Source organism: Cupressus sempervirens, chromosome 11 (assembly GCF_028749045.1).
Source record: "Cupressus sempervirens isolate cs-2001-9-10 chromosome 11, ASM2874904v1, whole genome shotgun sequence".
NCBI lineage: Eukaryota > Viridiplantae > Streptophyta > Pinopsida > Cupressales > Cupressaceae > Cupressus > Cupressus sempervirens.
This window is the reverse complement of record NC_143128.1, coordinates 849,394,290-849,409,772: the sequence shown is the minus strand read 5'-3', so window position 1 is coordinate 849,409,772 and position 15,483 is coordinate 849,394,290. Positions and strand designations below refer to the sequence as shown.

Here is a 15,483-nt window from a genome sequence, read left to right as displayed (position 1 = left end):
AGGGTATTTGATCTCTGAAGAATACTTTGGATTTCTATATTTTTGGTACATTTACCTGGAATTGTAGAACAAAAATATTGCACACTATATCGTTTGAATATCAAACTAGGAGTTTCTTTAAGTGAAAACTAAAAGAACTTTTTCAAATCCAACTCAAATAGAAAATTATACAGCAAAAGGGTCAAGGAGCAGCTGCGTCCATATATTAGCTTCCTGCAATGCTCAACCCTAATCCTTTCAAATAATTTAAGAGAAAAACACACTGCGAAGGGCAGCATCAGTTGATTTGTTGACTCTACTTTACCATGGCCGGATATCACTCCCATTAACCTTCAAAATGTTTTCTCGCAAAGCCAAGCTTGTGTAAAAAAATAACAACCATGCCTGCACAGAATGTTTAAATTATTAATTTTGTATAATCTTTAATTGCATTTAATGTTTATCCAACTCAACAATCTTCATTTACCAAATCATTTAATTTACATAGTGCAGACAGGGACAGAAGAGAAATTACCTGGTATAACTGAACTGGCAATGCTGGGAAGCAACCCTCCCAAATCCAAGTCTTCAGTAGCAGTAAAACACATGGAAATAGAAGAAACAGAATTGCTGTTCTATCCTGGAAATGACAACAATAGAAGTTGTTAGACAAGCTATGAAATAAACTTTCCTTCATTTAAAGATACACAAAGTAGAAACACAAAAATATGTTATTCCATTGAATCCCAAGAAAGCTTGAGAGGAGGACCAGAAGAATGTAATTGAAAATACACAGAATGATTGGCAACATTGCTACAAGGTTCAGTCAGAACTGGAAGAGGTCCAATTTAAAGCCAATTTTGGACTGGCCCAAACTAGCTGGAGCTAAGGTGCTGACTTGGGGTTCACCTCTGGGATTTGGGTATTAATGTTGCCAATTTTTTAACAAAGCATGAGTACGCCATTAGAAAAATTAAACAAAACATTTATAATATTAAAAATACAAATCATAGTCATATTTTGCACAAAACATATTTGCCACCGATCACTGATATGTCAATGCTATATGTTATAGATAAATTAAAATAGTTTACATTTACAGTTATGTTTAAAATAGAGCAATAATCAGTGGTTAAACATAGAACAGCACACAGAAGCTCAATACAAATCATTGTATTGCACTTGACATACAGATAATGTTGTTTTGTTTTCTGGCATTGTTACTGTTAAATGTTTTTTATGTAGTTTGGAAGTTGTTTTTAGGTTTAGAATAGGTTTTATGTATTTTCATTTTTTTATTGAAATATTTTAATATTACTTTTTAAATCCTAAACAGAACACCCCAAATTCATTTTTTAAAGGCCATCGTGGGTAACAATGTACAACCACAGTCCTGTGGATCCTGCACACATATGAACCCAGGCCACACCCAGTCAGGACCCCAAGTAAACAGCTTATTTACAATAATTATGACATCTGGCCTGATGCACGTCTTTTAAATTGGCCAGATTTTTACAACTCGGACTGGAATTTCCAATACCCACAGAAGCTTTTGCAGGATCTTTTTGAAATTTCCAAATTCTTTTGACATCCAAAAGAATTGTAATATTGCTATCAGAATTCAACTGTGTAGTTTTTGAGTCATTGACCCATGTTTCATGAGTCAACATGGATAAATGAGTTTGACTCAATAACTACACTGTTATATCCTGATAGCAATATCACAATTTGACTTGCTGGGAAACATCTCTTGTACTTATCACTCCAAAAGAATTTCAATTTCATTTTTCAACCATAAAGAACCAATATGTAGACCAGCCTAGTATGCATAAAAGTTTAAAACTCTACACAGCAGTAACTGATAATCAGAGGCCAAGACTGAGCACCAAATCTAGCTTTCGATTTTTACTGATTAGAAAAAAAAAACAGAAAATCTAGAATGCAGAAATTTATGAAACTTCCAAATCCTTTTGACATCCAAAAGAAATGTGATATTGCTATCAGGATTCAACTGTGTAGTTTTTGAGTCATTGACCCATGTTTCATGAGTCAACATGGGTCAATGAGTTTGACTCAATAACTACACTGTTGACTCCTGATAGCAATATCACAATTTGACTTCCTGGGAAACATCTCTCGTACTTATCACTCCAAAGGAATTTCAATTTCATTTTTCAATCATAAAGAACCAATATGTAGACCAACCTAGTATGCATGAAAGTTTAAAACTCATGATATTGCTATCAGAATTCAACTGTGTAGTTTTTTGAGTCAAACTCAGTGAACCCCATGTTTCATGAGTAGTGGTTTACAAAACCTATTTCTCACGACAATGAATGGAACACTTAACAGACATTGGATCTAGGTGATGTTCACAGAGTTGAAGCAACGGGACTTCCCAGGAGGTCACCCATCTCAATACTACTTCAGCTTGAGTGCGCTTAACCACGGAGTTTTACAAATGGGGTTGCAAGCAGGGTGGTTTAAGTGCACTCAAGCTGGAGTAGTACTGACCTACCAGGAAGTCCCGTTGCTTCACCTCTGTGAGCATCACCTAGATCCAATGAATGTTAAGTGTTCCATTCACTGTAATGAGAGATGGGTTCTGTGAACCACTACTCATGAAACATGGGGTCAATGACTTTGACTCAAGAAACTACATAGTTGAATCCTGTTAGCAATATCAAAATTTGACTTGCTTTGGAAAATATTTCCTACTTATCAATTTAAAACTCTTCACAGCAGTAACTGATAATCAGAGGCCAAGACTGAACACCAAATCTAGTTTTCATTTTTTACTGATTAGAGAAAAACTTGGATACTGATGCGATTGCTGACTGTTGGGATCCGGATGCAGAGGCGGGGAGGTGGAATCAGAGTCTGATGTGGGGGGGAGCTCTGTGGTTGCGTTGGGGTCACCAATTAAACTCATCCTGTTCCTTCATGTTCGTGGAAGTCATATCTGGCATCTTCAATGATTTCTTGGCACTTTCTTTATGATTGGCATCGTGTTTTCTTGGCACCATGTGTCTTCATATTACACACCAACTTGGCATCATATGCACTGTGCATCTTCATATTACACTCTGACTTGGCATCATATATATGCCTCTTCATTTGCTGGAGTGGCACTTTCTTAACTGTTCTGAGCTCATTCTTGTGGTCAACGCTTTTCCTTATGATTGAAGGTGGATAGCAATCATGTGTAATGGCATGGTTTTTCTTCTTGTCATGTTCTTTCTTATTGGATGGCAGCCCATATTCAGTTTCCTTGGTATTATAATATATTTAACTTTCTATATTATTATTATGGTTATTATTTATTATATTAAGAATATATTATTATATTATATTGTATTATAGAGACATATTATATTAATTGTATTAAGATTATTAAATTAGATTATATTTATTGCATATATATACATACACATCTGCATCCCCCAAAAAAAAATACCGCACCCCCTTCCAGATCCAAATCGGTAACAAAGGAAAAAAATAACTTAAACTAGAATGCTGCAATTTACATAAAACAAATTTTGAAGTGATATGATGTATAAACTTAGAACAGCGCACAATATCCCAGTATATTATTATTTTCTTTATCTTGTTGCGTAAAATTTAACTATATGATTATCACCATTCTGTGGTTTATGCAAATTCTATATATTTTTTCAATTTCCACTCCAAAACCTTATTCCAAGATTTTTCCAACCACCTCCAAATATTATAAACTTTATGCAATTTGTCTTCCTTCAATCCTACAAATATTTTGAACCCAGTAACTGACAGAATTAAAGCATCATTGATGTGAGATGGAGCTAAGTTTCAAAGGACAAAACATGGAAAATCAATATACTAGCTGCCTAATGAATAGACTACCTTTTCCTAATCAGATATCTGATATTCCTTTACTATTGTACAGGATGCCAAAAAAAAGTTACCAAGCTGAGATCACATTTATTACCTATAATCTAGCTGAGCTAAACAGATCATCGATCCAGAACTTGCAAGAAATACTCAGCACCACTAACCACCAAAGTTGTACACTTCCTAACTTGACCATCTGGAGAGAAGTGGACTATAGAAGGAAAAAGGTATACAATAAACAGCATTTGTGCTTTTGTTATTTTAACAAAACTATTATGTGGTGAAGTGCCCACTTTCTCGGATCAAGAAAAGAAATAATTTAAATGTATCTCAGTTGCATGAGACCTAGCTATACCTTCAAAGCAAAGCTGTTAAGTCAAGAATCAAGGATAAATATGATGACCGTGTTGGCTATAACTATTTATTCTCTTCTTTGTAATTAACCCCCAACCCTTGATTGCCTGTTTATTCCCCAACCCTTTGCAAAAATCTTCTCTCTTCTATTAATACAGAGTCAGACTAAAGGATCATGGCCATTTAGATAATTTTACTGCTAACCTACATCCAATAACACAATGATTTATTTCTTAGACCTATCTCTTCATAATATTTGTACATTCAATAGTATCTAAGTTCCAAGACCTTTAAATACTGTTGTCATTTATGGCATTTGAAAACAATAGTTGCTCAAAGCAAAAGTGCAGTCAAATAGGTTCTCATTCATTTCGTGTTCAGTATCATACAAAGCTTGCTTGGAATTTGGTGCTAATCAGAAAACATTGGAACTATTTGCCAGAAAAAATTCCTCTCCCTGTCAAATTAATTTAAAAGGAAAGTAACAGAAATTTTACAGTTTAACTATAAGAGGACCGTCTTGCTTGTAAATGTTGCTTCTCAAGTTTTAAGCATATTAATATGTTGATAATGACTCAAATTAATCTCTATCTGTAATTTAATTTTTGTCAGGTCACTCTTGGTCTGCTGGAAAAGTTGAATGGCTCACAAAGAGTCCAACAGGGATCAAGTCTTGTGAGTTCAAGGCATATTACACTTCAAAAAGATAAAACTGTAATTATGGCCTAAGCAACTTTGACAAAATCAACATCCCCTAGTCCTTGTCTCTTATTAGTCGAAACTTGAAAGAGATTATTTATTCATGGCACTTCAATTTGTACTTCCATTACAAATGGGTTGCAAAACTGATCATGGGTTGTTATACAATCTCTCAATACTAAAAAGCAATTATCCTTTTTGTTCCTTAATAATTTATCAGCTATAGAAAAATATGACATTTCAATGGTAATAACTTACCCATATTCCAGCTCAAAACAAGTCAAAGAATTGTACTTCTGATGCTGGAATTGAAGATTAGGAGTTAGCACATATTCAAGCCAACTGAAGATTAAGTTATTTAAACCTTTAGAATAGAACATTAATAAAGATGGGGATATATTATACAAATGATTTCAAATTTCCGAGGACAAAAAACACTGATAATTACGGATGCAATACACAGTAAATGTATCAGTCATCCATTATGCTACATCTAATTCATATAATTTATTGGCTTACTCATTGGTCATGTACACGTCACAAATGCATACTTACTAATTGACCTGTGGGGGGTTTAATCTTTCAATGTCCCCTAGATACTGGAAGGATCACCCTACGTACTCTACCTTAGGGTATTACACGACATTAGATTAAAAGATGGGTATGTTTGCATGAAAATAAATAAGTGAATGAGAAATCCAATCTTTTAAACCAAAAGCCAGATTCAAATGTTGCCTCATGTAAAAGAAAGGTTGTCTCATTATGCCAGCAGCACTAAATATGCAAGGAATACTCATGCTATCAGTAGAAGTGCTAGTTAAGCAGTTTAAACTCACTCTATTACCAGAAAAGCTAAGAACGATGGTAGTAATTGGAGAGCTAGACTTAATTGTACTAATGTCTTTTTCAATACATGGAAGCAATGCCAAGTATTTGAAATGTTTCTGATAATTAACACAAAATATCAACACCTCAGCATTAGGCAAAAACTTCACATTCAAGACCAAGTACCTGTTGGACTAACCACCAATGTTCCCCTTCAGGATTCGTGACATGACTTAACCGCCTCCTGTGTTTTATAAGTCTAGTGGTTGTATCGAGCATTGACAGGTCGATCTTTTGGTGCAACGGCAATCTTAGCTTGTAACAAGTGGTATCAAAGCTTGGTCACAGGTTCAAATCTCCTCGGTTAACGCTGAGGGGAGGATTGTTGGACTAACCATCAACGTTCCCCTTCTGTGTCACAGGATTCGGCGAACTTCATGCATGAAGTTCGAAATTTTCCGAATTTCAGCATAATCTAAAAAATTCGTTTAAATTCGTCCTCTAATTCGTACAGAACCATTGACCGGCTTTTCATTTTAATCGTTCCATAGTTTAAAAAAATTAAGTCCAGCTAGGGCAGTCCATCGATAGAAAAGTGTTCACAGCAAATGATCCAGTATCATGGCGACTGTCGAGCTCCTGCCGTCGAATAAATTGCCGCCGAATACCTGCTTATCGCTAGTGTTCAACATTTGACATTTAAGTTTTTGTTTAATGTTTAATTTTATAATTTTGCATCTTGTTTTGTTTTAATTTTTAATTTGTGTCTTATAATTTTTTTATTTTTTTAGTAATATGAAAGAAAATTTATTATTTTTCAAGTGTATAATTTTTTTATTAAAATATTAAATTTTTTTTAATAGTTATTTATTGTTTATGTGTAATCTTAAATGTAGTAAATCAAAGTATTTTTTAATTTTTAATTTTTAATTTTGTTTAGAAAAATTAAAATAAAATATCAATATATTTTGAATTTATGTTATAAAATGATAAAGTTAAATTACTATAATTTGTTCTATAAGTTTAATGTTTTAAAAATTATAAACTACTTGTATTTGTATTTATTTTCAAAATGTGATTCTTTTATAAAGATTTCAAATCTATGTTGTAATGTTAAACTATCTTGATAATTTATTGGACATACTTATATTGTTTAAAATACTAAAAAAATTCTATAAAGCGAATTTAAAGTTGATTTTTTTTCGATTTTTTTGGCCTTGTCGAATTTCATCCGAATTTTATAGTCGTCGAACTCGAACTCGAACTCGAACCTTGTGACTTAGTTCCCCTTCAAGATTCGTGACATGGCTTAACTGCCTCCTGTGTTCTATAAGTCTAGTGGTTGTATCGGGCATTGATAGGTCGAACTTTTGGTGCAACAGCAATCTTAGCTTGTAACAGTACCATGTATAGTCAACATAGCACCAATTGGGTCCATGTCAATAATTCATGGACCCAAGATAAGTGACAGGCAATTAAGAATGCCAAATTATTTTTTGCAACTGCAATTAAAAGGACCTCAACTATTGCTGGAGCCAGAGACCACAACAGTAATTTCTAAGTGATCATGCCCTAGCTGTTTCTCATGCTATGAACAAGGAAGAGAAGAAGAATGCTTTTTGTTCCAGGTTGAGAAAAATTCTGTGTAGAAATTTCAATTTCTCGAAGATGGTTCAAGAAATCCAAGCAATCTCCAATTGAAAGCTTAGTAGCATCATTCACTTCTCCTGTTACAAGATATATGATACATCAGGTTTAAATGCTATTTAGTAAAGATAACAAACTGGCAAACTTTCTTGCAAAAAACTGTGCCAATGTAGTCCCTCGGTATCCTCTAGGAGCCAAGTTACGCTGAGCTTCTGGGAAAAAGGGATGTCAAAACAGGTTTCCGGATTTTTTTTTTTTTGGCCAGAGCAGGGATGGCTATGTGTGTGTGTGTGTGTGTGTGTCTGAATGTTCAAATATATTCATGAATTTCAGAATTTCATAACAATGTAAGTGTAGCATTCATCATAGCATTATAATTTGAATTTATCAATTCCATTCATCAAATCATCATAGAACATAGCATTAAGTTGAATTGTCATAAGAACATATCATCATCAGAACATAACATCAAATTGAATCATCTTCACTTGAATGACTGTTTTTGGTTTTCAAGACAATCACTCAGAATTTCAGACTATTTGATCATTAATTCTCATTAAGTGCTTAACTTCTGTCCAAATAATTTTCCTTGGCACTGGAAAAATTCAAATTCTTTGTATTTTCTGTATTTGTTAAATGTCTAATACTCATTTCTTAGAGAAATGGCACATAGCAGAAGCAATTGAAGCAGAGGCGGATATTAGCTATCCAATTCATTGCATGCAGGAAATGCAAAGCCTTAAGGATTTTGAGAAAGTGCTAAGTGATGCTCAAGAACACAGTAAATTGGTGTGCTGTTATTTCTATAACATCTTTTTTCATTTTAGCATGCTTGTGATCGCATCTGATATTCTGTTCAAATATACATCCCTTTGTACTCAACATTAACCTGCTTCCATTGTGTGTGGAGCACGCAAACGAGCAAAAAAAATTGTAATAACTTTTTTTTTATTTAATTTCATTTTGCCACCGGAAACTTTAATTAGTCCCGGGGACAGTCAGGGACAGATTGGGATGATCAACACCTACTGGAGACGAGTTGATAATTTCCTGTGTTTCAGGGATGTGTCCCCAATTTTCTTGTCTGGGCTGCTGTCCGTCCATCCCTAAATCCAGGACAGTTTCCCAAACCTGGGGTTTAGGGGTCGAAACATGTCCCGGGTAAAATAGTTTAGTAGTTGAACTTTTGGATGACTAGGAGACCCTTATGCCATTGGTTGATGTTGACCCTTTTCTCTAGGAGATCATGAGATGAATCCCATTTATTTAAAATTTAATCATTAGATAGACATGGTTTACAGCATACGCTGTCAATCCATAATGCCATAAAATAACAAAACCTTGTATCTGAAGACAGATTATGCCAAGAATGATTATTCGAGATTATGTATCCTCCCAGCTTCAAGTACCACATATGGTGAGGATAACTTGTATGAAGCTGAGAGCTACAAGGATGTTGTGTTTAGCACTGGTGATGGCATTCAAGGAGGGGATTCGAAGCAGCCAAGAGAATACATCTGACCTATATGTGCCATAGATACCAAGCCTGAAAACATTACACAATGAAATCTGGACTCTCTCTCTGCCTAAGTCTCCGTGGATTCCAAGTGTTTGTCTTCTCAAAAGGTGTATTCGGGTCCACCTTGTCTTCTCTTCAAATATACAACTATTAACCTCAGGGAAAGTGGGAAACATGAACAAGAAAAAATTATGTCTTCTTGTACACGCTGATGGACTGGACCCCAATACTTCGTTTTCACAGCCTTATTTTTGCAGATAATGCCTATCCTAGATTTTCTTACAGGCTGACTGTTGATGAATACTAAATATCTTTTTCTTAAATTTCATAAAAATAGCCTCAAATTAAACCCTCATTTCTCTGCTAATAAGAAAAATATACAAAATCACCACAAAAGGGGTTCATTCTATATTTGGTATGGTTAAGTTGTGGCATTGTTGATGTCACCAAGGTTCAAACCCCCATTTGGGAAATTGTGATGACAAACTAGTGCCTTCACTGATCCAATGCACCCATAGATTTGACCCTTACTGTTGATGTTGCTGGCATTCATGCCAGATGACTTAGCATACATTCATGTCAGGTGACTTAGAAAGCATTCGTGCTTAGTAAATTAACAGGCCTTCATCCTGTTGTCTAGTTTCTCGCTGGGGCGATGTGCTCATGGGCTTTGTGCCATTGCTGGGCTACCGCCATCACGGGCTTGGACAGTTCTGTGTTCTCTTGTTGTGGATGAGGCCCCCCAGTTGTGGCCTCACATGGTGAAGGCCAGGCTAAAAAAATTGCATTTGGTGTTCATAGATCAAAAAATAATAAGGAGGAAGGCAAAACCCAAAAACTGAAACCAGCTCTTCAAGAACAGAACTGAGAGCAGCAAGTTTAAACTTCCATAGAACCTTTTGCCATGCTGTAAAAGCTATTGTACAACATGCCATGAGCAAAATACATTTCATTCAAAGTTCTTCAATACACAAAGCTGTTAAACAACATAATTTGATTGTCGAACTTGAAAAGAAAATTAAAAGGGTACCCATGAAGAAAGTTAATAGTAAAGAAAAACAATTACCCTGTAACTGTTGTATTCCTCCTTGACTTTCAATCGGACATCGTTTCTCAAAGCACGAACATTGATGGGGCCGAGAAACATTTTAAGAAACCAACCTGAAACACAATAAATGATGGTTCACTTGTCATATAAATATATCGAACACCACCTCTCCAATAATATCTTTGTCCTACTTAACATTGAAGCACGCATTGACTAGGTCTTTTCAGTTCACCTAAATGAAGGCATCAAATAAATTTGCGCTTGTGAAGATATCAGTACCCTTAGGCTTGTTTGGATTAAGAGCAGAAACATCGCCTTCACTAATCATACAGCGGGCTCTAAATAGTTCCTCTTCTAACTGAAACACAACACAGAGGAAACAACAACAATTGAACAAAATATCAGAATTCTCATACTGGGGTGCATTAACTTACTCCAATTACAAGACAAATCAATGCAAACTAAACGATGAAAACTAAAAGAAATGTCAGTTATTCCTATAACAAACTTTTAAAAACCCAATCACTCTCCAAAGTGGAGCGACGCAACAAAATCATCAAGCCGAGACAAATACCATCCAGCAGGGCTTCGTCTAAAGAGTTGTAGCAACAACCATGGTGATCACCACAATTCACAACCCATTAAGCTTGGTTCCCAGTCGATTAAATGGCTGGATAATTACAGGGACCACCATTAGATGGATGAAAAAATTCTCGAGCATGGATATTTAGCCGAGAGGAATCAGATGAGGCAAACGCAAGTCCATGCCAAATACTAACAGAAAAGATACTGACACATTATTTCAGAGCCAATACGTTTCCAGCACTTGACAGCACAGTGTTTCCCTATTTACCTTGAAAAATTCTCTTCAAAAATTTTGATTCGCCAGATTAAAAACCCAATTGTGAGCCCTAAGTATGTTATAAACATGGATGGACCCTCCCCAAAAACATTTCTGGAAATGATTGAATTGCATGGGAGCACAGGCTATCGCCGCACAAGTCTACTGAGGAATACAAGTTAAAAACCCAGTTCATGACCAATCCATATTGAAACCATGGTCTACTGCAGTCAGCAATAGAAACCTCAATTAAATAATCTGTTCACCCACGTGCACACGTAGGTAAGGGCATTATATTTGGCACAGAAACAGCACATAAAACGAATCAGATTATCATATGTCTTCCCGAGTCGTAGAATTGCGATACAATCGTCTTCTTTTGTTGTTTGCTTCTTTTTTTCCAAACCAAGAGCACATTTTTATCTGCAAGCAAATCCAGTAAGCATGAAAAAACTAAAGAAGAGATTCCCTACCTTTTCGGCCTCTCTGTGATCAATATCATCGGCAGAGTTGAGAGCGAATCTAAGTTTCTTAATTTCAGATTCGAGTGAAACTGCTCTCTGCCTGATTGCCTCCTCCTCCAACTTGATCTTCGAACAAAATGCACTGGCCGAATCCTGCAACCCCTTAGCCTGCTCTACAAGCCTCCCAATTTGTTCCACTATACTGTTATTTTCTGTGCTCTCACCATCATTTGTCATTGTGTTACCACCTATTTGTGATCCAAGATCTGTTAATTTCTCCGCAAAAATGACACCCAAGAATTTTGTCTACGATAAAATGAGACCCACTTATTTACAGGGGATTCCAGGCCCATATATATTCAATTGTCAACACCCACCTAATATGCTGAACACAAATTTTGGATGTTTTTTTCCCTGATTGAACACCTATCTTAAGCAAAAATGCAGGTAAATTGAACCTGCTCAGATGCCCAAATAGCCAAGTACACCCATCTCGAGGGAAAATTTATATTCCTTTCTAGACATAATCCTGTGAGGCCTATGCCACTTTTCATTTTATTTTTATCTCTCTAACCTATTAAAAATGGGTATTGAACGATACTGAAACTTTAACACCCCTTTCTCTTTAGATCACGGTCACATCTCATCAATCTGTCCAGATTTCTCTAAGACTACATGAAAGATATTTATTGAGGAGGAGCAAATCAATGTGCCGGGTGGATTAAGGCCGACAGTTGGAAAAAATGTTCGAGATAATCTATCTGCCTTTAAAATTTGTATTATTTCAATCTTTGAGAACTATTTATTATTTTATCATAAATTTGTCTCCAAATTCAATTTCGAGCGTACCTGCGAAAAGCTCTCCAACAAAGATTTTGTTCTTCAATTTTTTTCGGTTCTCCTATTTGTGACCCTTTTAAGGGATAAGGATCGTGAGGTATCAATGGATATCCATCTTTCCTTTTGGATGGATTAAGACATTTTAAGGCAATATAAGCACCACTTCTATTATTTATGGATGAGACTATGTATTCAATATCTTAATTCATTCTTTTAAATAATAATAACTAGCAGTTGCAAGTTTCTCTTCACGCAACGATAAGCGATAGGAGTAATCTATTTTATAATAGAATTTTAACTTGTAAAATAGTATGCAAATCTTGAAAATATTTCATTTCCATAGCATAAAAAATTTGATTAAAAAAACAAAAAACGCTACATGATTAAAAAATAAAATTAAGACAAGCTATTCACAATTTTCCCATTCAACAATTATAAATTCACAATTTTCCCATTCAAAAATTATAATAATTTAAATGTATAAAGTCTGTGTCATCAACATTTAAGATCACATTACTTATTTAAAATATAATTGCTATGTAAAATAAATTACAATCTTCAAAGAATAGTTGAATAATGTATACAAATTCATATATAAAATACATTTTTTCAAGAATCACACTTTAAAAAAACTAAAGCTTCAACCATTCATAGCTTTAAAAGATTGTTACCTATAAATAATTATAAGCTTCAATATGTCACTTTAATATCTAAAAGTTTTTATGTTTGAAATTCAAGCTTTTACAATTTAATAGCTTAAGTAAGTGCAAGTTTACATAATTCAAAATCATTAAATTATTTGTCAAAATCTATCATTTATATATGTAGCAAAAAATTAACTTAATGTCATACAGATTGGTTATATTTGCTGAATTTGTGAAGCATATAAGTATCGCCATCAAATAGTAAAAACTGAATAATTTTTCACAAGAAACAAAAACAAAAGGAAATATTTAAGGAAGCTATTCATATAAAGATAAATCTTTTTAATCTCTTAAGAATCATTATACAGGAACAAAAGTTTGAAGTAAAATGAATATTTTTGATTTCTGATCGCTACCATTTTTTCCTCAATCACTAGTCGAACTGGTTACATTTGGCTTGAAAGAGCAACAATTTTCATTCGAAAAGTATTTAAGCCCCCTCATTAGATAGTAAAAACTCAAGAATATTATACAAGAAGCAATCAAAAGTCAAAGAAAAGATTAAGGAATTGAAGCCGAAATTGAATCTTTTGGCTGAAATTGGATGTGGTTGTCTTCATCTCCAGCACACTAAATGACCTGCAACTTAAGGGTCTACTACCATGACCAATATTAAATTTCCATCTACAGTGTTGTTGACAAAACATAATAAAGATAGGTGACGATGTATGTATCAAAAGAAAATCTGCAAAAGAACATTGTTTTGAATGAATCTCTCTTAGTACCTAATGGGTGTGAATTCATTTGGTGTCTTCTTTGTAGGTACATAACAATGCATATCAATGCCAGAGAAGCAACAATGTTAACACCAATTGTTGATCTTAACATAATAGAAAGTTGCACTTGCATTTTTTTTTTTTTAAAAACCTAAAATTTAGAATTTTAACATAATAGAAAGTTGCACTTGCATTCTTTTTTTTTTTTAATCCTAAATTTTAGATTTTTAACATAATAGAAAGTTGCACTTGATTTTTTTTTTTTAATTCTAAAATTTAGATTTTTAAGATTATCATCGAAAAATCAATTAGAAAATTAAAAATTTGATTGGTCTTACAACTTTTCTGTTATAAAGGGAAAATTCGGGAGCAAAGCTCCCACATAAAGCCTATCGGCTTAAAAATTATATTTTAATATCTAAAGCTAAACATTAAATGGTCTATAGGATATTAAAATGAAGTGTCTTTCAAATTGAACTATTGCATAAGAGCATCTAACACAACCTTTATTCTCAAGTTTCTTTCAGCCATTTCCATAGCCTAATTTCACATCAAAGTTTATTAGAGTTAGTCAGTCTTTGAGCAATAAGAATGCACTTACTAAAAAGATCGCAAGTGGGATTAAACCCCTTAATGGAGTATTTATTTGTTCTCCCAAGTATAATTGTTATATTTATCTAGAACAAAAAAAATCTCTTTGTTGCCTATAAGACATGCATTTAAATATTAATTCCATTTACTAAGCCATCTCTTGTTTTCTCTCATCCAATTCTTCTTTCTTTTGCTCAAACTATCATTGAAAACAACATTTGGCCATCTAATTAGTTTTTATTTTTTAATTATTTTAAAGTAACCACTGAGATGCATCATAGCAATTGATTCACTGGGGAATGATAAGTGAACTTTTAATCTTAAGTATTTTTTTTATTTTTTTGTTCAATTTGGACCCACTTTGAAATGGAAGTATTGTTAGTCCACAATTCACATCCATAAAGCACAATTGGGTGCACTAGAGGATCAAAATGAATTTAGATAGTTTTAAAATCCTGAAATTTGCCTCTAACAGATAAGCCACCTAAAGACTAGTTAGTGAAAAAGGGTGGTAGCAATTTTCATAATTTGTTTTAGTACATTCAAACTGCCTCAACATTCTCAATACCAATAAAAATTGTTCTTATAAAATTTGGCTATGAAGGTAACCACCCAAGGTTTGGAAGCAAATGGAAAGCACAATAACAAGAGAGAAGGAATATGACAAGAATAATAGTTTGACTCAATTGGAATCAACTTAAATAGATATTACACAAGAGACCCTTGGTTATAAGCCAAGGTGAGTAGAAATGAGTGAACGACGCAATGATAAATGTCATTTTCTCATTACATGATAATCAAAAGACAACTTATCACCCATCCAAGATGGAATCACATGTCCACTAAAGGTAGATCATCCTCCAGTATGCAATAAAGTATGGTACCACGTGCAACAAATGCGGAGAGAAGTAAAGTGATAAGTGCACTAAAGGTTGAGTTAACAAATAAAATGGAATGTGATAAGATGATAACATCGCCTAAAGTGGAAATGCTCGTAAAAGATCATATGTGGTCCCTAAGTAAGTATAATTAGTACTTATGTGTGAATTAACCAAGGTAAATGTCTTAATTACACCAACATCGTTTAATTTATTATTTTGGTTTGTTTAATATGTACTAATGCCAAAGGATAATTTAAATTTTCTATAAAAATATTGAAAGAAGCAATAATAAAATACAAAGAGACTCAATGAGGGGTATTGTAAATAATAAACCAAGCTCGGGCTTTAAAAAGTGTGATATCAGAAAATTGTCATCTAAATAGTTGTATAGTCCAAAACAATTATTTGAGTTTATCACTGTATTATTGAATAAAAAATAGGCTTGTCATAACCTTGCAAATCTCAAGTATTTGTTAATGCCTCTCTGAATACTTAGGCTCATACT

At 33.9% G+C, this 15,483-nt stretch overlaps 1 protein-coding gene across 1 annotated transcript in view; it reads right to left on the bottom strand.

The window, feature by feature from the left end:
* Window positions 1-12,144, bottom strand: part of LOC149532208 (uncharacterized) — a 48,917-nt gene extending 36,773 nt beyond the window's left edge. Inside the window, exons 1-5 of the mRNA XM_089811286.1 lie at window positions 11,256-12,144; window positions 10,221-10,299; window positions 9,960-10,054; window positions 515-619; window positions 305-384 (exon numbers count right to left, since the gene is read on the bottom strand). Coding sequence (XP_089667412.1) covers window positions 305-384; window positions 515-619; window positions 9,960-10,054; window positions 10,221-10,299; window positions 11,256-11,483 — 587 coding nt within the window. The 5' untranslated portion in view covers window positions 11,484-12,144. The remainder of the gene's footprint in view (window positions 1-304; window positions 385-514; window positions 620-9,959; window positions 10,055-10,220; window positions 10,300-11,255) is intronic.
* Window positions 12,145-15,483: the final 3,339 nt, after the last annotated feature.